Source organism: Corvus moneduloides, chromosome 3, assembly GCF_009650955.1.
Source record: "Corvus moneduloides isolate bCorMon1 chromosome 3, bCorMon1.pri, whole genome shotgun sequence".
Lineage (NCBI taxonomy): Eukaryota > Metazoa > Chordata > Aves > Passeriformes > Corvidae > Corvus > Corvus moneduloides.
Window position 1 is genome coordinate 89088014 of NC_045478.1, and position 25950 is coordinate 89113963.

The following is a 25950-nucleotide window of genomic DNA, read 5'->3' on the forward strand; positions in this document are numbered from 1 at the left end:
TGTTACTATATAAGTAAAAAATATTATTACTACTGTTTGTTTAGGATTTAGAGTTCTGAATTTTGTCTGTATCAATAACATTATAGTATAATTTTTTACTTGTTTATTTAGATTGGATACTTTAGATACTTTAGGAAAATCTGAGTTGCTTTGAAAGTGGTGTAATCTTCTAAGGTATATAGGAGTATATATATACACATGCATCTCCTATTATATATAGGCCACTTTTACTTCCTCCATTTAATTTTGTTTCTAGAAGAGTCAACAATTCAATTCATTTTAGCTCTTTTGGAAAGCACTAATGAAGTGCTTGACAAAAGTGGCTCAGCTGTTTGAATGTGTTTACTTCAGGCACATTTAATCAAAGTGTAACAGGAATGGATTTTCTTCTCTCCCTGGACATAGAAAGACTGGAAAATGCATGATTATTACCAATATAAGTTTGGGGTTTTGTTTCCTTTACCAGAGGACTAGCTGCTCTCAAAATGTTAAATATGTTCCATGGGTTATCTCATCAGAGGTCAGTTAACATTACCACATTGTAGATCTCTAAACATTAGTAGCCTCTTAACTTTCTCTTTGTAGGCTGGATTTATTTCTGCACTTCCGAAATCACTGTTCAGACATACATACCTGTAAAAAGAGAGCAAGAATAAGATGTAGTTTCTGGATTTTTTTTATTGTCTTGTACTTCATGTGGAGGAATTGCAACATAATAGGATTAAAATTGTCAGACCTAGAAGCAAGTCTGTAATTTCAAGAATCATTTTTAATCCTTGATGCAGTGAACTATTGTCTACTTTTATATGAAAGGGCAAGCAGATAAAGGGAACATCTTGGATAAGAATTGTCAGCATTCAAGTGATTTACCAGAGTGTTTCTGGGTTAGGAGGCTTGATAACTGACAGCACTGTGAAGACATATGAAGCAGAATTAGTAACTTTATAATAAAGCACAAGCAGTGAAAGTTCTGATCAAGGCACTGCATCATCAAACAGTAGAGTGTGATCAGTAAAAACAGAGACCAAAGACCTATTTTCACAATAGAGGAAAACTGAAGATGCTGTTACAGAAGGAGCTATGTATGGGGAAAACAAATGGCAGGATCAGACCTAGCACAAAAGTGCTCAACTGCAACTGTAAAATTAAGTCAGAACAGAGAGACCTTGAGCAGCCAGTTGTGTTTGGCAGCTCTGCTGGCTTGCTGACCTAGCTGTCATTGCAAATAGCTGGCAGATAGGTTGATCAAAGCTGTTGAGGTAACTGTGGGGGGAAAGAAATTGATAATGGAGAAAAAACAGCCCTTACTAAGTACATTTTAGTAGTAGGATCTTGCAAATGGATGCACCTTGAGAAGGCGTTGCATCAATGAGAGTAGAATATTTTTTAAGGAATATCTTCAATAAAATTTATTCTCATATCTTTCTAAAGTGAGAGTGTGTTGTCCGAATCACCAAACTTGCCAGCTTAATGTGTTGTGAGGACGTTATACTTCTCACAGAGTCGTCACTAAATTAGGTTTGAATGCTGATTATTTTAGCCAGGGTTTTGGAGGATTTTCTAGTTAGTGCTACTGATCTTCACAGTCTTTGGTGTCTGAGATAAGGAACTGCACAACAGCTTTCAGAAATCTACGTAAACTACAATGACATTTTGGGCCTGCATAATTTTAAAAATAGTATTAAAAGCACATATGTGCAAACATATAGCTACCTTACTGGGAAACATGCTTGGATATTGCTTGATGTGAATCATACAACTTTCAGATTTTTACTGCTAGGCCTACAATAACTTTTTCCTCATATTAATGAGAAACACGTTGATAATATGTAATCCCCCAACATTTTAAGGCCTTAAAATTTAAGGGTCTTAAAAACAGGGTTTTTATGATACTATGTAGATGATTGTTATTGATGTCATTTCAGTTAGTATCTCTGAAATGTTTAAGTCTTTACAAAATTCAGTATTTTTGATTGAATGTATGATCTTTTCCTAAAAAAGTGTGGGTGGAAAAGAGGACCTAAGGCTAATCTCATCAGTATATTTTATTTAAGCAAATGCTTCTAATCTGAATGTTTTAAAACGAATTAACATGATAAAACACTATTTTGTACACAGAGAAATCCAAGCTTCTCCCAGACCCAGACCCTGATGTTGAAACTTACAGTGGTAGAGTACTAGAAATCAAATCTGTTTCTGATATTTCACTTCTCATTCAATTTTTAGTTTTTAAATATATTATTACATATGCTCATTGTACAGTGCTGAGTTGCTGAACTAGCTCACTTGAGAGATTTTAAGATAAATTTTATAATTATTTTGAAGAATATAATTTGAACTGGGACAAAGAGTTTACACAAAAATCGATGATAAAATGTGGGCCCAACTCATAAAGCTCTTTGGACTTTGGTCACACATTGCTTGCGTGCTATTGGTGGGAAAATGTACTTTTTCTGCTCATGTTTTACTTCCCTAAGATTAACAACTTTGAAGCCTCCAAAAAGAGATCAGAAAGTAATTGGAGAGACATTGTTACTTTCTTCAATAAAGTTAGAAAATTTTAAAAAAGTAGAACTGGACATAATTTGAAACCCACATTTAAACCTGAAAAAAATTACACAAATTTTGTTTTCAGCAATTGAAAATTCATTATTTATATGAGGGAAGGGATGTAAGCTTGTACACCAATGTCATATTCTACATACTGTAATCTTTGCATTACACAATAAGTACTTTCATTATTCATTACTTAAATTCATATTGGTGTATACTTCATTTGTAATGTTGGTTTTTTTAATGTATCAGGAGAAACCATTATTAATTCTTGCATTTTGTAATACTATTAAAAATAATTTACATCATTCAATTCTAGTATTTTTCAATTACCAAGAGGTAGTCACCTTTTTTAATTTTCTGTGATACTTACAGAGCCTCATGAATGTCAATGAGTTTGGGGTATTGAATCCCCTGCAGGTTGTGGTGATGGGGATTTCTTTACGCTTGGTGATATCTCTTCCTGCTGGGAATGTTTGAGGACAGCACATCTGAAATCCATTTTCTAGACTTCAGTAATTCATAAGGGGACAAGAACCTCCTCCTTAGTTTCAGTTCTCCTATACTTCAGGCTGACCTCAGCAACATGGCTGTGTAATGCTTTATGTGCTGCATGTCAGAATATATACTTTTTTCTCTGAGGCTGCTTTTCTTATGGATGTGCTGCAGATTTTTATAACACAGTATTAATTTTACATATTTTTTTTCTGTACTAAACATTTAATCATAGAATCATTAAGGTTGGAAAAGACCTACCTATCATCCAGGAGTTTTATGCTTTTCTTACGTAAGCATGCATTCCAGGCTTGGTGCCAGCTCCATCCTTCCTTCATATCTCTTCTTTTTTTGTGTGTGTGAATTGCATAAACCTTGAATGAAATTTGGGAAAAAATCTGCAGAAAAAGTGCAATCTGACTATATACTTCAATGTTAATGAATTGGGCCCTTGTTTTGTAGTACAGTTTGTTCAAGCTCATATACAATCACTGACTTTTACATCTTACTTCACTCATCACTATACAAAGAGCATGAGTTTTATGTTTTTATTAATCAATATTTTTTATTTAACACAAATTCTGTAGCTTTCTTTTAAAGATGTAGTAAATAAATCTTTTGTGAGGTACCTGGGGATGGATAATGAATAGCTGCGTATTTTTGTGATGTTTCTGAAATAATGCTGTTTTTTCTTATTAAAGATGCCATAATAATTCTTTTTTAATAATTAAACTAATTTAGTAAGTGCAAGATGGAGGCGCTTTCCTACAGATTATGCTTCCACCTCAGAAGATGAATTCGGATCAAACCGTAATTCCCCTAAACATACCCGTCTACGTACCTCTCCAGCCCTGAAAACCACGCGACTGCAGAGCTCTGGGACAGCAGCTCAAAGCAGCAACACATTCAAGCACAGGATAAAGGAGCAGGAAGACTACATTCGTGACTGGACTGCCCACCGGGAAGAGATAGCAAGGTTGGTTTGAAAGGAGTGCCTCTGAAATAACTGAGCATTGTACCCAGCCACTTGTACAGGTGCACAGAGAGGTCACAGAGAGGGAATGGATTTTCTGTGTCACTGCTTATTACTTTCATTCACTAACTGAATGGGTAACTTTCTTCTTGTGAGAGACTGGCAGACAGAACACTCACGTTACCAGCACATCTCTTTTTAGTGGAAAATGATAGTAACTTCTGATTTATGATAGCCAAGTCCCAGAAGATGAACTTTCAGTTGCATTATTGGGACTTGCAGAGGTACTTCGTGTATTTCCTGAGGCTGAAGTATATGTGATTTTGTAGTACCTTTACGTATTGAGATAAAATTTCAGATCGATCACAGGTGACAGAGAGAGAAAAAAGTGGGTTTTGGAACATGAGAGACCATGTTCTCATTTTATTTTTGATTTATCTAGACATTATTTCATGTTAGGTACTTTCTGATTTAAAATATGTGTATTCACCAAAAAGTAATTTTCTTTGGTTGCAAGTCCTTGAGATTAATATATCAATACCTCTGTTGTTGCTGGGGCCACTCTGCTTCAAGTGAACCAAGGAAAAGTTAGTTGCACATTCTGGTAACCAGTTATTCCCACATCATGCAACAGCCAGGCAGTGAAAACTTCAGAGAGAATGCACAAGCACGTAAATGTTATTTAATACTTAGGTGTCAGGTTCTGAAGATTTTCAGGTTCCTAAGACTTTCACCAAACTTAATTTGGAAGCCTAAACAAGAAATACGTCTTCCTTTTAAGATTAATCTTTATAGTGTGGAGTATTTTCTAAATCTTAATACTGTGGAAGTGTTTTCCTTAGTGTGATTAATTATTTTTTGTTTCCTGATCTTGGTAATATTTTTTAACATTTGTTTTTCTAGTGTGATCTGTGCAAAGGGAAGATGTAGAGGCCTGAGAGGCACACAGAAGATACCTAAGGGAGTCTCATAGTATCATGAAATAAACCTTTTCAAAATCATCTTCCTAGAACATCTCTTTCTTTTCAGAAATCTAAAGTTAGAGATGGCTGTAGGAAGGTCTGTGTGTATATGGGGAAAAATATGATAGCCATAGCATATTCTATATGATTCCTTGTGATAAATAGTACTGCTGAACCTCTACTTCAGTGAAACTTCTTGGTGTGTCTTGCTCATCTAGGAGAGATTGACACTGGAAGTAATTGATGATTCAGTCTAAACTCATTTGATGGTTAGGTTTGCAGGTTTTTATCTTCCCTTGATATTCATACCCTTTTCTACGTTGATATATTGGCTTTAAAAGTTGTTTTAAAGGCTGTGTACTTCTCCTACCTCTTCACCTTTATTTTCAGTGGAAGTGCTGAGAGACTCAAATCAGTATTGCCAAATTTTTGGGTTTATGTAGAAATTTCACACAACCTACATTAAATGAGCTTATTTAAGGTAAAGAAAACTAGCATTCAGCATCTGAGAAATTCCAGGTTGCTGTCCTATTTTCACTGCTTCCGATAACAGTTGCTTTGGTTAGCCTCTGCTGAGAGCCCTTGCTGTAGGTCACTAGTTCACCCTTTCTGTGTCTGCATATCTTGGTGCTGATTCACATTATTGGTCCCCTGGCTTCATTTTTAACTTCTGTCCTCTGTAAGATAATTTTTATCTCTGCTCCCATTGCCTTGCTAACCATAGGCTCTATTATTGTTCACACTGGGGTTTTTTTTCCATCCCAGCCATCAGTCCAGCCTCTATGATCAAGGTCTCTTCAACTCTATTTAGAGTTTTTAAAAAATTAGTAGATGTTTATATGCTCTCATTAAAATTAGTTGATTTATTTTTGTTGTTATTGTTGTTGAATAACTGATTAGATTAGGCAGGTGTAAGGATAAGCCTTTCATAAAATACATGTGTAGCAGAAAGTAGTGTAGAAACTGTATGGCAAATATTTCATTGCATCCATGTTACCATCATACTTTGTTTTAACTGGTCCTCTGTGACTGACCCAGTTTGCACTTTGCAGAAACTTCACAATTTTCAGATGTTAATAAAATTGAAAATTTGAAAGAGGTGTTTAGAAAAACTTACTGGGATAACTAAACTTGATTTAAAGCCACTTTGACATGGAGGGAATTTACACCCTCAGAATATGAGGAGCTTCATGTATATTTTGTTCAAGGATGTTAAAGTAATGTTAAAATGTTAAAAAAGGATATTAAAATCCACTGACTCAGTATAGGAAGTGTAACATGGTAGACTAAGCATAAAAATGTTTTCGGAAATCCAGTAGTTCAGCACTATTACAGGTATCTTAGAAATATTCCTGTTTCTTTGTGGTTTTTTCTAACATTGGGTATTCTTTCACTATAGGTAAATAAGAACTAGAGTTCCAGGCTTTTGGAAAAGGTGGTCATGCTTTCCCCATCCCAAGCCGTGTGTTCTCACCTTTTCCTTTGTGTTGGAAACTGAGTCTGTTCCACATGTAGCTGTGTAGCCGCCTGAGTCTGCTCACTGGGTGAATCTAAAGCAGTATTTCCTGGAGTAGGTTGAGGGATTTAGGGAATTTGAGGTTTATTAGTTCTGCATCTGTGAATTGATTTGCCTTGTATGATTGCTAGGTCGGATGGAGGAAGCAGTAGAGATCTCCAAGGCAGCCTACAGTTGCAGTAGAGTAAATAGTGTACACCTAAAGCCTAAGTCTCTTGTCCCGGATTTCAAAAAATATTCTCCTTAAGCTTTCTGTTTCTGAAAGTTAATGTAGAATTACTTGAAAACTTCATTTATGAAAATTCAGGCTCAACTCACAGCTGGTGTCTTATTTTATTTTTCATAATGCTTCTTGTGTAGTGCTCTGTCTTGTTTCTATACAGAAATGTAATTGAGTACTGGACTATAGCTTACTGTCACATTGAAAATAATTCCAGTTTTTGTTCACATGACTGATGTTTGACTATGGTAATTATCTACCAAGCTGCTTGCCATCAATGTTAGGGTTGTTTACTCTGATACTTCCAGGATTCATTTGAATTCATTTTTATATAGAGATCTGACACTTTATGTAATTCTGATTTCTTGGTAAGAACTCAGATGAAGTGGTTGTGTCGTGTTGAAGCATTGCTGATTTCTGTGAAGAGTTAAGTCTTAGTTAATTGATGCTACTTTTGATTATGGTGTTTAATGACATTTTTCTTCTGGAAAATTTGCTGGTAATTGAAATCTCCTGGTTTTATTTTCTTCACAAGTACTCATTAAATACCAGAATTTGTCCCAGAAAATCAAATGTGAATAGTAGCAACTTCTCTATTTCAGGAAAAAGTTAGATGATTGTATGAGACAAAGGAAGTAGCTGTTTTAGTATCTCTACTACTAAGAATATTGGATTTTTAATGGCATATATAAGAACATGAAAGATAAATTAAATTAACCCAAAAGCTATAATAAATAAGTTAAATTAACTAATGCAGTAATAGGCACTTATCATATTTTAATTTATTTAAATGAGCAATTGACTTGTCTTATGCTTTACTGTTCCAGTCTTTAGTAGTTCAAAATCAGAAATACTGTCTTGAGTGGTCACAGGTAATTGCCACATATTTGTTTACAGCCATATTCCAATTATATGTGTATCTAAGCCGCACAAAGTTGCACTTCACTGTAGGTTGCTGATGGTTACTCGCAAAATCCAGTGTTGGAAATTTCTCTAGTTACGTTTGCCTGTCTAGTTGAAATTCTGTTCACTTAGTCTTAGGCCAGTAGTGTCCATTTTTTTGACTTGAAGACAAAGTGAAAATAATGAGCAGAAGGAAGCTCACCTTGAAAAATGCATCTCAGTTGAGCCCGGGGTGTGTCACTGTCGTGTGGCTGTGCACCTCCTCCCACTTGAGTGGTGGGTGCTGCGCGTCACTGAGTCCTCGGTGGCACAGAAGTGGCACTGTCGGCTTCTGTGCCTTCAGTGCTGTCGGGCAGAAGTGTGAAAGGGGATCACCTGGCAGTCTGCTCTTCTCAACTGTGTGATCCAAGCTGGAGATTCAGGGTGTCATAATTAGTAAGGGTTTTTAGCTTTTGCTTTGTGGGGTTTTTTTGTCTTGTTCTCTCCTCCTTTTGGGGTGTCCTGGGGAGGAGTAGCACAAGCAGAGCTAGCCAAGTTTCCTCCCTGTGCTGAGCAGAACACAGAGCAAAGCGGGTTTTTTGGTGTGGTGAATCAGAAGAAAGTAAAAGGAATTTTTGGCTGAGAATTCAGCTGTATTTTTGTAATGCTATCATATCTGGGTTTTTAAAGGTATGTTCTCTTTTTCCCACTGAAAAACTTGTCTTGATTAAATTTGAGGATTTAGGGAATTTCAAACACATGGGAAGCTTGTTTTGAGCAAGCTGCAGGGCTGCTAGAAAATCAGAGGTCTTGAAAACGTTTTTTTCAAGTTGGCAAACTAAGGTATAAATTAAATGCTTTCTGAACATTTCGGATTTACTGCCATATTACAGGTCATGTGTGCAGTATTTTCAGCATATTTCCTATGCATCCTCTGTGTTGGAGATACAGCATATTGCATGCATCTGTCTGAATCCTGGGAAGAAAACTAGAATATTCTGTCTTTTGAGATTGCCTTGCACCTTCTTCCTCCAGAAAGGCATGCTTTTAAAAGCTTCAGACAGAATTTGCTTTTATGGTTCTACAGATAATCTTTCTGTTTAGAAAGGCATGCACGTTTTCATAGCACGGTTGTCAGGAACTAGAACTTCCAGCCTCAAAGGCTTCAGATTGGGCTCTACTGGCCCAAAAGCGTTTGTAGGGGAGAATGTAACACTCTCTTTATTACTAGGATCAGTCAAGATCTGGCTCTCATCGCACGGGAAATCAACGATGTAGCAGGAGAGATAGATTCAGTGACTTCATCAGGCACTGCCCCCAGTACCACAGTAAGCACTGCTGCCACCACCCCTGGCTCTGCCATAGACACTAGAGAAGAGGTAGGAGATCTTCATGGAGAAATGCATAAGGTTCTTCCTTTTCTTTATTTCTTTTGCTTTAGCATTTTGCATAGCCTTTTTAGTTACTTCCACTCAACCCGTATGCATGATCTCTACATTGTTTTTTTGATTTAAAGTTCCTTTACATTTCAACAAACAACCCAGAAGTTACCCTGTGAACACAGCTTGTCAAAAGGATGCCATACTGTCTGTCTCTTTTTTTCCACGAAACATAGGACAAGATAGTTATTTGTTTCCTGCTTGTCTGTAGCCTTAGATACTGTTGGATGGTATCTAAGTGCATTTAAAGATACTAGTGTATATGCAAAACTATATATAAATGTATACATTTAATTCTTTGCAAAGCTATTAAAAACAAAAAAGTCCCTCTTTTCACAGGTGACATAAAACTTTCATCTTCTGAACACTGAAATATTTAGGTACCATCAGTTAACTTTAGATTTTCTTTCTTAATAACATTGTCAAAAACTGCCTTGAAGTAAGTTTGCTTTATGCTTCTAACAATTCTTATTTTCTTTGCCTACCTCTGATGTGCTGTTCTATGAATATATTGACTAACGTGTTCTAGTAACCATCACAGGTCTAATGCTGGTAAACATGTTAATCTGAATTTAAATCATCACTTTCTACCATGTTACAATTCACCATAATAATGCGTTGTAAATGTTTAATGCATTTTTTTCTTCATAGTATTCCTTTCAAAATGTGTTTTATTCATTTTTGTGTGCATAAATTTTGGTTAATACACTAGTTTACTGTGGTTAGTTTAATACTGCCTTTTTCTGTGGAAAAAAAGATATAAACAGCAATAAGAAATCTGTGAGTTGGATACTCCGAAAAATTATAAATGCACTCACATAGATTTTGGTTTTAATTCTCATGGACTGTGGGTAAACTTTAAGGAAGTAAAACACACCTTTTCTCAGATCCAGTTAGATCACTCCAATTTTTTTATTATTAAATAATTCTTTTCTTCTTCAAAAAATACAGTGCATTGCGTACATACTGCAGGTGGCAGTATCTCCTTTAGGTAGTGTAGGTCTTTCTGTAACACTGTGACTAATTTGGAAAAAAACCCCTAAATTTCAGAGTACTCTTCTTAATTCCACAGATATATTCCATTAATCAAATGAATAAATTGTTCAGTACCAGTTTATAGGTAGCTATTGTATCACCTGCCAATAAGCAAAATTTCAGTGGGGTAGTCTAAATTTGCCATGTATGTCTGATACTTTAAAAAAACCCAAACATTCACTTGTACAAGATATTCTGACACAAGAGATGATCATTTTATACTATAGAAGACAACAGAATGATTATTATTTGATAGGCATCTTATAAACTGTTTTAGGAGAAAAAACCCCAGTAATCTGATTTTTGGATGTATCCAGTAGATTTCATGAACTTCATTTTTCTTTTATCCTGCAGTTGGTGGACCGAGTATTTGATGAAAGTCTCAATTTTAGAAAAATCCCTCCAATAGTGCATGCGAAACCCCCGGAAGGGAATGGTCGGCCTAGTGATGCCAGACCTCAGCTGACAGAGGCCCTCGATCCCCCAACAATTACCCGCAGAAGGACTTGGAGCAGAGATGAAGTGAGCACACAACAGAATGTCTCGATTTTAAGCTTTTACAATTATCTCCCCACTTAATATTCTAGACATTTTCCTGTCTCTCCTACCTCTAGCAGGTGGCATTAATATTGGAAAAAATTATGTATTATTTTATTGGCAAAATGTTCAAATATCATGGTATATGATACCAATTAAAACATAAGTAAGATTTTTTTATAGTTAAAGATACCAAAATATATGGAATTGTTACTATTAAACTAATAATATCCTTTCTTATTAAAAACTTCTTGCAGGTTATGGGGGACAGTTTGCTGTTGTCCTCAGTCTTCCAGTTTTCTCGCAAAATAAGACAATCCATAGACAAAACAGCTGGAAAAATCAGGTGGGTTTTCAAAAATTACTATTATTGCTGAAAATGTCTCTTCTCATCAACATTCCCAGCAGTAAAAAAGATAATATAATAGACACAGAACAAATGTAGGTAGTAGAAACTTGTATTTTAAAAAAGCACTGTTAGCTAGGGGTTTTTTTAGAATTCAGAAAGATTTGGAATGAATACTTTTTCCATTATTCCTTCTTTTTATTTCACTTTATATGAAGAGGAATATCAGGAAAGTTTACATGGACAGAACAACATCCGTCATACTTCCAGCAGAGGAGCTGTAACTAGTAAAAGCAGCAAAATACTAACATATCTGAAGATTGTATTCTCATGGGAATACCAAAAATGATTTGACCATAGAAATCAAGAAGAAAACTTATAATAATCTATATAAATTGGTAAAAACTGTAGGTTAACTGCCATTTCTAGTCCTAGTTTCTAGTAGGAAGAGTATCACCAAGTGAAGAATCAATTCTTTAGAAGCCTGTAACTCATTTTTATTATGCTATTCTAAGGATTTTTGTGAGTTGTTTTTACTGGTGATTAACAGGTAATGTTAAATCTAGGTCTTACACATTTCTGATTAATTTGCTGATCTTAAAATGTAAGACAGCTACTACTGAATGTAATAATAATGTGATCATGTATGATATTACAAATACAAGCATACGTACAAATATTTTATACATACTTAAAGAAAGGGGAATTGCTTTGTTTCTATAAAAATGCAGTAAATTCATATTAATAAGGAATTATTTAGCATATTCCCCAGGGCTATGTTCAAGACTTTCTTTTCCTCAGAATGGATTTGAATAATACCATGTTATTCATAATTTCATTTATATTTTGAATCAGAAAAGCAGCACTACTTTTAATATTGTTTTTTAGGGAGCATATAAGGCAGCTAGTACCTGTTACAGATTTTTACCTTAGCTTTGTTTTGAAATACATGAGTTCAGCCAGCTGGTGTGCTGCTATTCCTTTCTGGAATTAAGCCAGTTGAAATTTCTGCCCAGAATAGTTACAGTGTCTTCATAAAAGAGGTGCCCCAGCCCTCTGATTATCTTTGTGGCCCTTCTCTGGACTCACTCCAACAGGTCCATGTCCTTATTTTGTGAACTCCAGAGGTGGATGCATCACTCCAGGTGGGGTCTCACCAGAGCAGAGCAGAGGGGCAGAATCCCTTCCCTCACCCTGCTGGCCACTCTCTGTTGCAGCTCAGGATACAATTGGCTCTCTGGGCTGTTGAGTGCGCATTGCTGGCTCATGTCCAGCCTCTCATCCTCCGGCACCCCCAAGCCTTTCTCTCCAGGGCTGCTCTCCATCTATTCTCTACCTAGCCTGTGTTTGTGCTTTTATATGTCACAATGAGTTTGCAGGAGTTTTCAGAGGTTGTGAAGGGAAGAGGTAAGGAGGTTTTGTGGTGAGAAGATCTGCACGGTGTTATCAGTGCTCTGCTGTGTTGAGTGCAGTGTCATGGGCTTGTCTTGTAGCAGGCACGTGCCTCTTCACTCAGGCACAACCTAAGCAAAGCAGTCATGTCAGTGGAGGTACTGCTTGTTGGCCTCTGCTGTTTGCTGTGCATCCTGCAAAGTGCACCGAAAGAAAAATGGGGATTGAGCATAATCAAGTAAGATTTGCCTCAGAAGGTAGGGAGAAGCAAGAGAAGAAGGCAACAGGCATTTATAAATACATTCTTTTAACTTGAAAAGTATGGTTAGAAAGAGGAAGAGCAAAGTTGAAAGGAAGTTAGAACTAGCTAAAGGAAGAATTCAAAAAGATGAAGTAAAAAGAAATAGGCTTCCTAACTTTATAGTAAAAACAAATTGGCCTGTCCACTTTATAGTTTAAATAATAACAGTTTCAAAATTTCTAATTAATGCTTTCATTTTGTTTCCTTCTTTTTTAATGAAATGACCAATTAAATGAGAACTTTTTAAATTTTAAATTAGATAATTTAATTTTAAAATAGAAGTAAGAACATTAGCTCTAAAAACACCACATACAGAAGCAAGGGCACTAATCACATACATCAGAACATAACATAGAACATGGCAAGCAGGAAGATGAAAAATCACACAATGTCACAATAGCTTACCTTTTTTTTGTGCTAGTGCTGTTTACTGCTAAATAAAGCCTTATTTTCTATGTTCCTGCTGATTTCCAGGGTGATATAAATGCTATTGTATTAGAGAAAGTATAGCTGTGTAAGTGTCTGTATACTGAGTCAAGTATTTCGAGAAGTTGCCTTTTTTTTTAAATTACGATCCTGTAAAGGATTTCATTGTCTCTGCTTTGTTTTCTTCTTTTTTTTTAATGTGTATTTGGACTCCTCAATGACAGGCAAACACTAAATTATCCATTATATTTGAACTTTCTGGTATCCAAGTTTGCAGTTGTATGACTTTGCAAGCTTTTTCACTCCCAGAACATAAAAAAATTCGCCAGACATCTGATGATGAACTTTTTCAAAAGATGATGACCCTAGTTAAGGCCATAACATGTTTCATGCTTTCTTCAGTGCAATTTTGATTACTTTTAATTTATTTATTCCTTCCTGAAGAAAAAGTATGTATTAATGTTTACTCCTTGTATGCTTTGTACGTGAATACACCCAAGTCTGGCAGAAGTGGTCACTTGCCTCAATCCCATGACATTGTGTCATCAAAGTAGCACTTCCTTGCAGTGAAACCTCTGACATAAACACGTTCCAAAGCAGCAGGGTGTGAAGACCTCAAAGACAGAAGAGTTAAAGCAGCTTCTGGATGAGTGGCCTACAGACATTTGTGCACTGATAAAATAAGGCAGGGTAGCTATTTTGCAAAATTAGATATTCTTGGCAGGCTAATATATGGAGAATGAAATTCTCCATAGGATATACATAACTGAAGAAAGGTGAACAGAAATGCAGTACTAAGGCTCACAGCTTTCTTTCAAATTCTTAGTCTTTGTGACATTCACTCTATCACGAACTTCCAACTTAAAAAGTATTTCTTCAGAGACCTAGTTACAGTAACAGTTTCTTTAAAATGTGCTGCTCTTTGACCATGATTTGAAATTGGCTGGTTTGTTTGCTTAGCAGTTTTACTGCAGCTGTTTTTGAACTTTTAACTGTGAAATACCAGTTAGAGAAGAAGTGGATTTGGACACCTCTGTGTCATCATGGTGTCACTTCACAGACCTTAAATATCTGCACATTGCTTTTTTTTGCTTTTTCTTTTCCAATTGTGTCAATGAAGAAAGTTTAAATTATTATATGACAATGGAAACAAAAATTTTATCAAGCAGGGAACTGAACATAAAAAATAGGAATCTCACAGTATGCTTTGGGGTTTTACAATTTGAAGTGACTTCTTTAAACATTAATACGAGTGATACTCATACTACTAAAACATACATATATATATATATATAAAATTTACATATTAAGACTTTACAATAAAAACTTCTTCTATGAAATGCATTTTTGTAATTTCCTAAAGTGTTTTAATTTTTCATTAATATAAAATACAAGTGTAAAAGTTGAATTCATTTATCTTATGTTTTGCTATTGTTGTAAAATGCAGTATTAATGGGGAATTTTCTCCCTACAGTAAAATAGGTGGCTTTTTAAAAAATGTGTCAGTGCTGGAGGACAGAATCAGCTGTGTCTGTATATATATACACCAATTACTTAGCTACAGAACTGCCATTTTAATGTCAATAATAATGATTTTGCTGAAAGCCTGTATGCTTCCCTGAAAATTTTAACTGTATGGTTAGATTCTATCAGGTTTCAATATTTTACATTTTACTTCCATTCAGTACTCCTAGTGCTGTTTTCTCCTATCATGTTATTTAATCTTTCAGTTTATTTTGTGGGTTTTTTTCTATTTTAAACATACTGTTGTATTTCTTCTAGAATATTATTTAAGGACAAAGACAGAAACTGGGAAGAAATTGAAAACAAGCTACGAGCTGAAAGTGAAGTTCCTATTGTGAAAACATCAAGCATGGTATGAATCTTCTGGGACTGATTATGCTGCTCATCTAATGGCTAAGTAATCAGTAGAGGAATGTGTTGTTTTCAATGACATAAGGGCAAAAATTGTTAAAAGGCTTTATTTAGACACTAAGTACATTTCAAGAATAAACCTAATCTTTAATAATTATTAAGACTTACTGTCTCATAAAGAAACAAGTAATTGTTCAGGGAAAATTCAGATAAAGAGTGCAGTTAAAGGGATTCAGACTATATATAGACCATCAGTATATTTGTTTAACAAAAGGTAACAACCGTTATTTTGGATGTTAGATTGCTTTTGGATGAACTTGGTTTACAATCTAAAAACTACTTTACCTACTAATCATTAATACTTAGTATATAATACTTAACACTATTAATACTGATTATTAATACTTCGAGAAGTTGTTGTGTTCTAATACACGTGATGAAAATAATCCATAGACACATTGCAATAAAAGGACTCTTCAGTGAAAACTAATCCCATTGGTTTTGTCTGGAAGTGGTAACCATAGGGTGCCCACTAGAACTCCAGCTGTTTTATGTAAAAGCCTAATAACATAAATCAGCTATGGTTTATGGCCCAATTCAGGCCATGTCATGACCAGACTGTGTGACAGTGTGAGGGGACAGACCACACATTGTGTCTCAGTACACTTCTCCTTTGCTTCTAAACACAGAGTGTAGAGTGTGAAAAACATCCTTGCATGTGAGAGCAGGCAGAGCTGAGCTGCATTATCCATCTGCAGAGTCTTGCTCTTAAGAATGTCTGCTTACAGAGGCAGGTTTTTTCCTGGGAGAAAGGTGGGAAACTGCTCACATACTTCATATGGATTGCTCAGAACTCAAATGTGAATACATTTCCCCTGGCATTGAACGGGCTAGCACTTCTCTGTTAGCCCATCATCAGTTATTAAACTCCTCCAGATTGATTTTTCCTGGAAGTATAAAAAACTTGGCCTGTAATTTCTGCAGAATGGTGTATTTATCAAGAGCAATCATTAGTGACTCAGTATTATAATTTAATAGGTTTGCTGATAGTTTCTTAATTAAAAAAATTAATTAAGCAAGTTCATGGAAGTTTCTAATTTTAGAAATATTACAATATAAGGAGTTTCTCTTATCCATGTGCAGAATAAGATCCAAATTTAATGTTTTATATTCTAACTGCCCTGAATATGGGGTTTTAAGATACTCCTTAAAAAAGAAAAAAGGTTAGTTGTGTATTTATTCCTAAATTCAGCATTTTATTAATTTTTTTCAATGTATTGAAGCGTCTTGCATTGCTTGAAAGTTTTTGGGTTGTTCGGCAGTTTTTTGTCTGTGCACTGATTTTCAAGTTTCTGCTTAGTTTTCAGAGCAGTATATTTTCCAAATGCAGTGCTTAATTTCACCACAGAACATTAAAAGTTAAGAGAGACAATTGTAAGTGATGTTTGTTTTGTCCTTGGAACATTTATGTCCAGCTCAGATGGGAAATCTACTAAAAGATATGACTGTATAAAGATAATCAATCTCTTTGCCACCCCTGAAAATCGCAGTACTTAGTACAGAACAGCTTTCTGAAATGGATTAATGGTTTTCTGAAATCAGTGCCTTTGAAAATTCTCAGCTTTAGAATACCACTGACAGCTCTCCTCAGCAGTTGGATTAACACTATTGTCCAGTGTAGGATCCTTCAATTGTAGGATTTACGTATTTATATTAATATAAATATGCTAATTCTATAACTAGGAAAGTGACTCGGGGAAGTGGTCACAGCATCAAGCCCGCCAGAGTTCCAGAAGCATTTGGAAAATGCTCTCAGGCACATGGTGTGATCCTTTGGGTGTCCTGTGCAGGGCCAGGAGCTGGACACAATGATCCTTGGGGGTTCCTACCAGCTCAGGATATTCTGTGATTCTGCAGCTTAAGATGTAGTACATTTAATGACTGCCATGTTTCTGAGTGTGTTGCTGTGGCTGTGGCTGTGTTAGCACAGTGGAGAAAAATCTGTAAGGCAGAGGAGTGCTGAGGCCCCAGCACTGGTGTGCTGTGCGGGGTCTCATGGTGACAGGGCCAGTGGGTGCAGACAGAACCTTGATGCAGTCATCTCACTGTCTGACTCACATCTCTACAACCTTATAAATCACTCTGTTCCATTTAATACTGAGTTCATCCTGTAACTCTCCTTTCAAGGTCTGCTGTTACTTTGCCTGATCTCTACAGAACTGTGGTGTCTGTAAGTCTGTGCTTGAGCAGAGGTGGCACAGGCAGATGAGCAAGGGTCAGAATGAGGCCTTGTGGACAGCAGCAGGCAGTCAGTGCAGAAGGCTCTGGATTTCTGAGTGGGACATGGCTCTCCAGCCTCCAGCACAGCCACACAGGACCCCTGGGGTACATGGCTGGGCCACCACCAGTAGGGATGTTCTTGATGCCAGAAGGGACAATGCAAATAGCAAATTGCAATTGCTGAAGGTGGGGAGGGTGATTGTTCACTACTGAGAGGTAGTTTAAATCTCTTCTTCCATAATGGAAATTTCCATTATTTTTCCATCATGGCCTTAAGGTGGGACAGGGGAGATTCAGATTAGGTATTACAAAAATACTTTTCACTGTTAGAGTGGTCAGGCATTGGAACAGGTTGCCCGGAGGGGTGGTGGAGTTACCATCCCTGGAGTTGTTTAGGAGGCATCTGGATCTGACACTGGGTGATGATTTAGTGGTTTAAGGGGTGCAGTGGCAGTGCTGGGGGGACAGCTGGACTTAATACTTCAAGGTCTCTTCTGACCTCAGCAATTCTGTGATTCTATGATAATGAAACATGGTTGTTTCTTTTCTAGGAAATATCATCAATCTTACAGGAACTGAAACGAGTTGAGAAGCAGCTCCAAGGTACAAATCTTTTTTCACTTTTCTGTGGTTGCTTGTTTAAATTTTTTTAATAGACATCAATATGTGTATATGTATACCATGAAACAAAGTTTTTTTTCGCAGTATCAGTTTTATGCATTTATATCATATAACTGCTGATACATTTGATAAACAAACATGGCTGGGCTTTTTTAAAAGCAGAAGAGTGATCATATCTTTTTATATGGGTGATAAAAGGATAAATAAGTAGTCCTGAGAATCCCAAAGGAATTATTTGTGAAACATTCTTAATAGAATATTTTTGTGGGTAAATATTGAAGAATAGGTGATAGAGAATCCTGAGATCAGGCTTTATAAAATAAGCTGTTCACATCAGTAATACCCTCACGTGTAGCACAATTCAGTATAAGGAATGCACTGAGACATAATCTGTAGGAAACCTCAAAAAAACCCACAAGTGTCTGTGTTACAATAAAATGAAAATTTAGAATTAGCTCTTGACATCTTCCCTTCACACTGCAAAATCCAATCTTTGTAACTGTGGAGCCCACAGACTACAAAATTGAAAAGTTACTTAGGCTTTTCACACACAAAGTCTTATCTATATATAAAGTGGAAAGAAGTATGTTTTTCTTACAAGGTCTGCTATTTAATTATTTAATATTATTTAATATTGTTTAGTTATTTAATATTAATGTTACATATATTCCATTTATCAAAATAAACTTAAAACTGAGTATTTTTTTAAAAAGAAGTCGCAGTCTTATTTGTGTATTGTTTATACTTAGTTTACTGTTTAATAACAATGGTGGTCAAATGGATTAGTGGTCCATGCTTATCATTATGATGTTAGTTGTAAATTTCTTATCTTTTTTGTTTTTAGTATTCAGATTTAATCCTATTGCAAAACATTTTTTTTAAAAGAATGTTTCAGGAGGAGTCATTAACCACCTTTAGAGACAAATTAGTAATAAATGTTAGTGTATTTTTGAAAATAAAAAAGAGTTCTGTTAAATGTGACAAATATGTTAATAGTATAATTATAATAGTATAATAGGTGCTTCAGTTTGCCCTCACTGAGTAGCTAAATGATTGCTCTTTTATACAAATTTGGTTCAATCATGGAATCAGCAACTATAGCTGTTTACTGGGGGTGAGGTGGAACAAAACATGATAAAATGGTAACATCAGGGGGAAAAAACCACTTAAATTAAAATTCCCTTTTTCAGTCCCTATGACCTTATCGTAGGTAGTTCATCATCTCTGTTTCCTGTCCACACATCAGGCAGTGTTTAGTTTGTGCAGTTTCATTTCAGCTAAGTTTTAATTTATGTAACTGCTTTTGAATATATGTATCAGTTTACAGCTATGTTGGATACACCATTTCTTTGTCATGGGCAGCACACATAAAATCTCGCGTCTGTCATCATAAAAATAAAAGTGTAAGATAAGGATTTCCATATTTTTATAGTAACAGAAAATTGTATTTTTTATGGCTTCTTCCCTATCCTTCTCATCTTCTCTTGATTGCTTAGCAATTAATGCTATGATTGACCCTGATGGTACCCTGGATGCTCTGAGCAACTTGGGATTCGCCAGCCCTGTGTTACCAGCTCAGCCGAAGCCGAAGTCCAGCCCTGTTTCCCAAGGCCCCCGCCCTCCAGCGCAGCCAAACTGCCAGCCCGAGGCTCGGGCTGCTCGTCCCGCCACCGGCCCAGTGGCAGCGGAATTGGAAAATGCTGAATCCGAGGCAGATTTCAGCATACATTTCAATAGGTTTAACCCAGATGGGGAAGAAGAAGATGCCACCCTGCGTGAGTGACATCTCAGTGTTTGATACAAAAACCTTTCATGTGGAATGTTTAGAAAATCAAGGAAAACTTACAATGTTCGTTTTTATAATTAAAAAGAAAAAGGCTTGGTCAAACAGCAGTTGTTTTATTAAACCAGTTTTCTTTAATTGTGATGCTTTGATTGTCACACAAATCCTTTTCAAATCATAAAGATATGCATAGATACAGTGTAGGAAAGCAGATTGTGGCAGGTTTGCCCTTTGTGGTTGTGTGCTTTGCAAAAGAATTATTATATCAGCAGTTTTCCCTTAATAGATTTATTTCTTTTTAAAAGCCATGCAAGCAGTCTAACATTTACTGAAAACCCCAAATCTCTTTGCCAAGCTGCTCTGATGAATGGACTTCCTCCTCTAAAGCTTGTACAGAACTGTTGAACAGTTACATTTGATTCTGAATTAGATGATTTATATAGGAAACATTATCTTTGACTACAATGACACATTACTGCGAAAGTAAGACAGATTTTAGAAAGCATTCATCCTCACGTACTGGAAAATCTCAAACAGTTCTGTGGTTTATGTAACCTTGTTGCTGCGTAAATTGTCTTGGGGTTTACAAATAAGTTCACATATTATGTTTGCACTAAGATTTGCTGGGAGTGGTAGGTGAACATATCGATATCGTTGAACAGCAAGCAGTGTTTTGGTGTATATACAAAACTGATAATACTGTCCTTGTATTATCATTACAGTGTTTTAATCCACTTTCTGAAAAGACTATTTGGCACTTTTTGATCTTCTTCAAAAGTCTTTTTGATGTTAACGAAAGTAGAAGTGTTTCATATCTCATATCTGTCCAAATCTTTGTTGAAACTAGGAAACAAATTTAAACATATAGTAATGTGGGACATATTAAAGCATATTGAGCCAAATGGGCTCTCACCAATCCAAATGCAACATAAGCTTACAGAAGAAGTTACTGTTTATTTGGAATGATCATGAGATGTAAAATTTTCTTTAGGGGACTTGGAAATAGAGTTGTCATGATTTGCTTGATCGATAGATGCACTCCCAAGCAAATGGTTTTATTTGCTTCTGTATATTTTCCTGTAGTCTTGCTAGTAAAGCTGTCCCTGTCTTACATATTTAAAAGGATTCTGAACGACGACTGCTAACATGGACATTTTGCTTATTATCACTGAAAAGCAAGTCTATTTAAAGTTTCCTATATAAGCCTTATTTTCCTTATCAGTTGTCCCAGTAACTTAACATTTGGAAATAATAATAAAAATTAAAGTAAATTACTTTGTATTTCCAGAACACTGTAATTTGGAGGAATGTTTTTTCTGTTAAATGTAACTAATAGACTGGAATTTTCTTATGTTTGCATCAATCTCTATATATTAAGGTTAAAGATACAGTTTTGCAGCTTTTATGAAATGGTCTTTAATATTTCAGCAATAATCCTATATGAGATTTGTTTTTAAAAAAACCTACTTTCTGTACGCTTTTAAATTGTACAGGCTTTCAGAAATCAGTAAGAGTTGGACCAGTTAATAAAGATGCAAAAACTTTTTTTGTAGAGATGTAAAAACAAAACCACTAATCTGTTGTATAATGGATTTCATATTTTCTTTAAAAAAAATTAAAAGCAAACAGTCTTCATGTATGACTCAATATGCTCTACTCCAGCTAACTGTGGGAGCCTGAATGACACTAGATTACAGAGGCTACAGGAAAACTTTTTGGAGGTGCAGAAGGGCAAAAATAAATGGAAACTAGAGCTAGGTGTTGAAAACTGAGTGTACCAAACCATCACCATAATTCCTTCTTTTGTTTAATGCTTGGGAACATAATTTTTCTGCAGATTCAAGTGAAAAGTAGGAAATGGCTAGGAAGGATTAAAGGTGCAGGCTCTTCATATGAGATTCTGTTTGTGTTATTTCAGGCATTTTTACTTTTATGTTGTGTAATAAGCATTTTGCATTACTATGTTATTATTTTGTATGGACATGTTCTCCTTATTTATTTTTGTTACATTTATTATGTATGTTATTTTGTTATATGCATTTACAACTCCATTTTTAAATAAAGTGTTTCTGGAACTTTACAAATGTGTGAATATGTAATTGAGAGCTGGGAAGTTCACACAATCTTCCTGCAGACTAACTCGCCTTTACTGAAGTAGGAAATTACATTTTTTCATAAATACCTTCTCTCCAGAAAAAGTTCTGTTATTGCTGCCAGTGCATCATTTATTCTGTGCTGACAGTATTGGCTCATTTTCTTGTACTCAGGTTCTTTTCCACACTTCAATTGATTTTGTGTGCAAAGCTAGAGGCAAAAATAATCCAGTATGCCAGTCACCAAACAGTGGCTCTGTTTCCCTTTGTAGAATGAAAGTGAGTTTTAGTGCACCTGCCAGCTGCAACAGTAGATGGTTATCAGACTGCTTTCCCTCTGCTTCATATACTGGAAAACTTTATTGAGCATTCTAATTTGGCTCCAGACTGGTGCCTTTTTTTCTTCTGTCCCGGGTTTGACTCTATGCATTCTTTTCCTGCAAGACACTAAATTGCCTTTTCTTAGCTGGCTTCATGCAGGAACAAAACCTTGAATTTAGTAAAAGCTCCAAGAATTTCTTCCCATGTTAAGCATTTCAGTGTTGCTGAGCTTTGCTGTGGCTTAACATCAGCTGCTCTGATCTTGCTTCTGTGTATTTTTCCTTTATATCCCAGCTTGATGGCATTAAGACAGCACTAATGGCACGCAGTAACACTTGACAGCACTCAGCTCTGGAGGAAATTTTTACTGCTCTTCAGAGATGCCAGTTTAGTATAGTCAAAATTGTGAGAAGGTTACAAGGCTTTCCATTTGTGCAGGACTTTTTCATATTCCCCAGCTTCATGCTCTGCTATGATTTCCTCACTGGTTGCCGGTATCCCTCTGTCTTTGCAGAGGATAGGGGAGTGCACTTCTGGGCTTGTATTCTCATACGCAGACTCCCTGATGTTTAAGCGGAAGTGTAACTCTTCCCATGCGGTATTTTTATATGACCACTCTACTTGGAGCCAAGGTTATGCAGGGTTGTTGTTCAGAAGTCCTTAGGAAATCCAGCCAGATGGCATCAGTCTGTGCTCCCTTTAGACACCAGCAAGTGGTGCTGATGTGCCAGGACACAGAGAAAGCAGAGTTCAAGCCTTTTCTGATCAGCACTGGTGGCTCCTCCCTTGGCTACATGCACTGCTCGAATTCTACACCCAACAGCTACTTGTAATGATGCTCACATCTAGCTGCAGTGTACAGAAATAAAGCTGAGGATATGACTTGTGTGCCTGACCTGATAACAGCAAGGTGGTGTTTCACCACTGCATGTACATTATACCAAAGCAACTGGTACTGCAATCTCAGAAGAGAATGCTGCCCCATACCAAAAACTGACTTCCAGTCAATGCCTGTTGGAAGGCCTTTATAATTTGAACTGGAGAGATTCTAAGCATAGGAAAGATCTACAATTATTGCTTTGGCATGCAGCCATGAAAAGAAAGGTTGTTCCTTCATGCAGGAATGCATGAAGCAGTCAGTGACATGGTGTGTACAGTAAAAGGAGGCCACTCACTGCCTGCCAAGGAGTTTTTATTCCACCAAGTCTTTTGTATCTGAAGAAACTTACAAGGAAGAAACTTAGCCACTCACCATACAAGTTGCGTAGCTTAATCTTGATGAATAACCAGAGTTTTTGAAATGTAAGGATGTCACCTTTGACTTCAAATAGAGATAGATCTGTAAATGCTGACAGCATTACAGTCCTGGTAGTTCAGCCACGATTGCCAAATATTAAATACATCCGACAATGTCTGTCTTGGCAGTATTGTCCAAGGACAGCTGCCTAATGCTGAAGAGCATTTCCAGCTGCACTAGCTCAGTAATCTTGTAAAGGAAATTTTTGTTTTCAACTTGGTAAGCCTTAGCCAGTGCTGTTCCTGCCAGTGACAGCCAACAAAGCACTGGTTGGGGAGAAAGGCATTTCCTTTTCAGATTCTTTTTTCACTAGTCATATATTTTGGGAGGAAAAGATGCATTTAGCAAACAAATGGGATAATGCATCCCTGGAAATACTTTAAAGCAGGTTGAGAGAACTGGAAGCCTGCTGTCAAAGATCTTTACCTGTTCCAATGAGACCAGAGTTAACAGTGAAAAACTAAACCCAGTGCTTGCTTTGTCCTGCTGGCAGTTTCATGAGCAGTTACTATTTTTTGGAATAGTTCTTACCTCATGTCTGAGGAGAGCTCTTAAAATGAGAGGGTGTTACAAAATGCCCTCTCTGGGGCGCTGTATTAAAACAGGTGTTTGTAGTTATTGAATACCCTTATGGCAATATAGGGTGACATTTTCAAGTAATACTTGCCAAAATTATTCAAAACCTAAAGCCTTAAGGGTGGAGTGAGGGGTTATAGAGATTTTTTCGTTTCAGGGGTAGCCCCTACACTTCCACTTACCAATTAACATGTTCTTGCTGAGTTTGCTGCTCTTGTCTATCAATTCCTTAGGGCTAGCATTTTAGACCTATTTCAAAAAATTAGTACACGTGTTTATAAGGCTTTCTGCTACTATGGAATAGCTAAAAGTAACAGAAATCTAAAGATCTTTATATTAAAATACATTTTAATATATTTTGTAAATATTTTATGTAAAAAAGTAACAGCTTAGAAGTAGAATTAATTATCTTTCAACCAAACTCTGATCTTAAGGGAAAATGTTATTATTTTAATTAATTTATGTTTTAAACAAAAATGGGCAACATGAGATTTCTAAGTTCTGTATGGACACATGGACCTGTATGAAGCCAAGCACAAAGAACAAGCATTATATATAAACTTACAAAAAGTTACCTGGTGACTTCACATTTCATTTTCAGCATCACTTCTGGGGTAGTATGATTTTTAAGTCAAGATAAATTCATTGAGGAAAGAATACAGACACGGATGTGAGATGTGGTTTGGGTTATTGTAGTGGTTTTGGTTCAAAATATCTATTACTCACTTATTTTGCTTCTGTGAGATAAGAATTAGGAGAAAGCAAAGCAGGCACAAACCTTAAACAGTTGCAGTACAAAGGAAAAGTTTTATTACTAACAGAATTAAAAGTAAAAAATAACAAGAAATTAAAGCAAACCTCCTCTTTCTTCTCCCTCAGGGTTTCAGTTCTTCTTTCTTTACTCAATGTCTGCAGGCTTCATCTGTTCCGGAGGAAACTTAGAGCACTAAAAGGGTTAATCTCACCCGTGCCCCGCAGCTGGAATTTGCTTATCGCTGTTGGTCACATGCTCTTTGCCGGGCAGAGGGGCAGCCTCAGCTGAATCTTTGGCTGCACTGGGGGGACGTGCAGAGCCGGGCCGCGCCGTCTGCACGTAACAGGGCTGTGGGGGGCCGCGGATGGAACAGGGCTGCACGGCTCCACGACGGCTGTGTCCCGGCCCGGCCCCACTGGGCCCATCGGGCTCAGCCCAGTTACCTGTCCCAAGGCTGGAAGCAAGCGAGAGCTTTCCCGGGGTTTGTCCATTCTTAAATGTGGACCACAGAGGCATGTCAAGCTTTTTAAGTGGCTTAAAAAATTGTCAGTATTCAAACTAGCCAGTTGATAGGTTCTGTCAAGTCATAGAGGAAGCTGTAAGCATCTCTTTGCAAAAGAATCACTTCCGTAGCTATGCTAATCCATGACAGTTATCCATGACTGATTTTGTTGAGCAATGAGGGAAATGACTGCAGATAATTCAGGAGGCTTTAAAAGTATTTAGAAATTAAATACCTTAATAAAGTTATTGAAGAAAATGTCATAAATGGTATTTCCCAGTATAGCAACTGATGCATAAATGAGCAGGCAGAATACCACATTCTCAGCAGACATTATTGGGTTAGGAGACTCAATAAAGTGCAAAAAGTTAAGCAAACTTTTAAAAAAAGCTTCTGAAAGAAATCACATGACAGATGAACAGAAGTCAGGGACAGTGGGGAGGGAACACAGTGTCTCCAGCCAGGGCAGTAGGCATGACTGAACCATGCAGTTGATTCAAGGCAACTTTAGCGCAGAGGAGGGCTGGAAGATGCAGGAGGCAGATAATAATTTGCCTGCAAGAATGGCACTTTCAGAGCTGGTAAGAAGCTATGTAGGAAAACACTTTTCCTGCTCCAAGGTGTGCCTCAGGTGCAAGAGAGACCACAGCCACTCTGCTCCTTGGCTGGGGATGGCAGCTGGAAGTATGTGGGAGTTACTGCATGCATTAGTAATCACATCATTTTTCACTCTGCAGAATAGCTGGAGGTTCTCAAACTGACTGAAACAAT

At 36.6% G+C, this 25950-nt stretch overlaps 1 protein-coding gene across 10 annotated transcripts in view; it reads left to right on the plus strand.

Moving 5' to 3' along the window:
• The window catches only part of CEP170 (centrosomal protein 170), a 95672-nt gene extending 74304 nt beyond the window's left edge, over positions 1-21368 (plus strand). For 2 of the 10 annotated variants that reach the window (XM_032102651.1, XM_032102656.1), the window contains 7 exons: positions 3790-4024; positions 8833-9010; positions 10430-10597; positions 10870-10958; positions 14860-14953; positions 17784-17835; positions 19350-20487. In XM_032102651.1, coding sequence (XP_031958542.1) covers positions 3790-4024; positions 8833-9010; positions 10430-10597; positions 10870-10958; positions 14860-14953; positions 17784-17835; positions 19350-19636 — 1103 coding nt within the window. In that variant the 3' untranslated portion in view covers positions 19637-20487. Of the gene's footprint in view, positions 1-2118; positions 2483-3789; positions 4025-8832; positions 9011-10429; positions 10598-10869; positions 10959-14859; positions 14954-17783; positions 17836-19349 lie in introns of those variants that run through there. The other 8 variants (XM_032102652.1, XM_032102661.1, XM_032102655.1 and 5 more) reach the window with 7 other exon arrangements.
• Positions 21369-25950: the final 4582 nt, after the last annotated feature.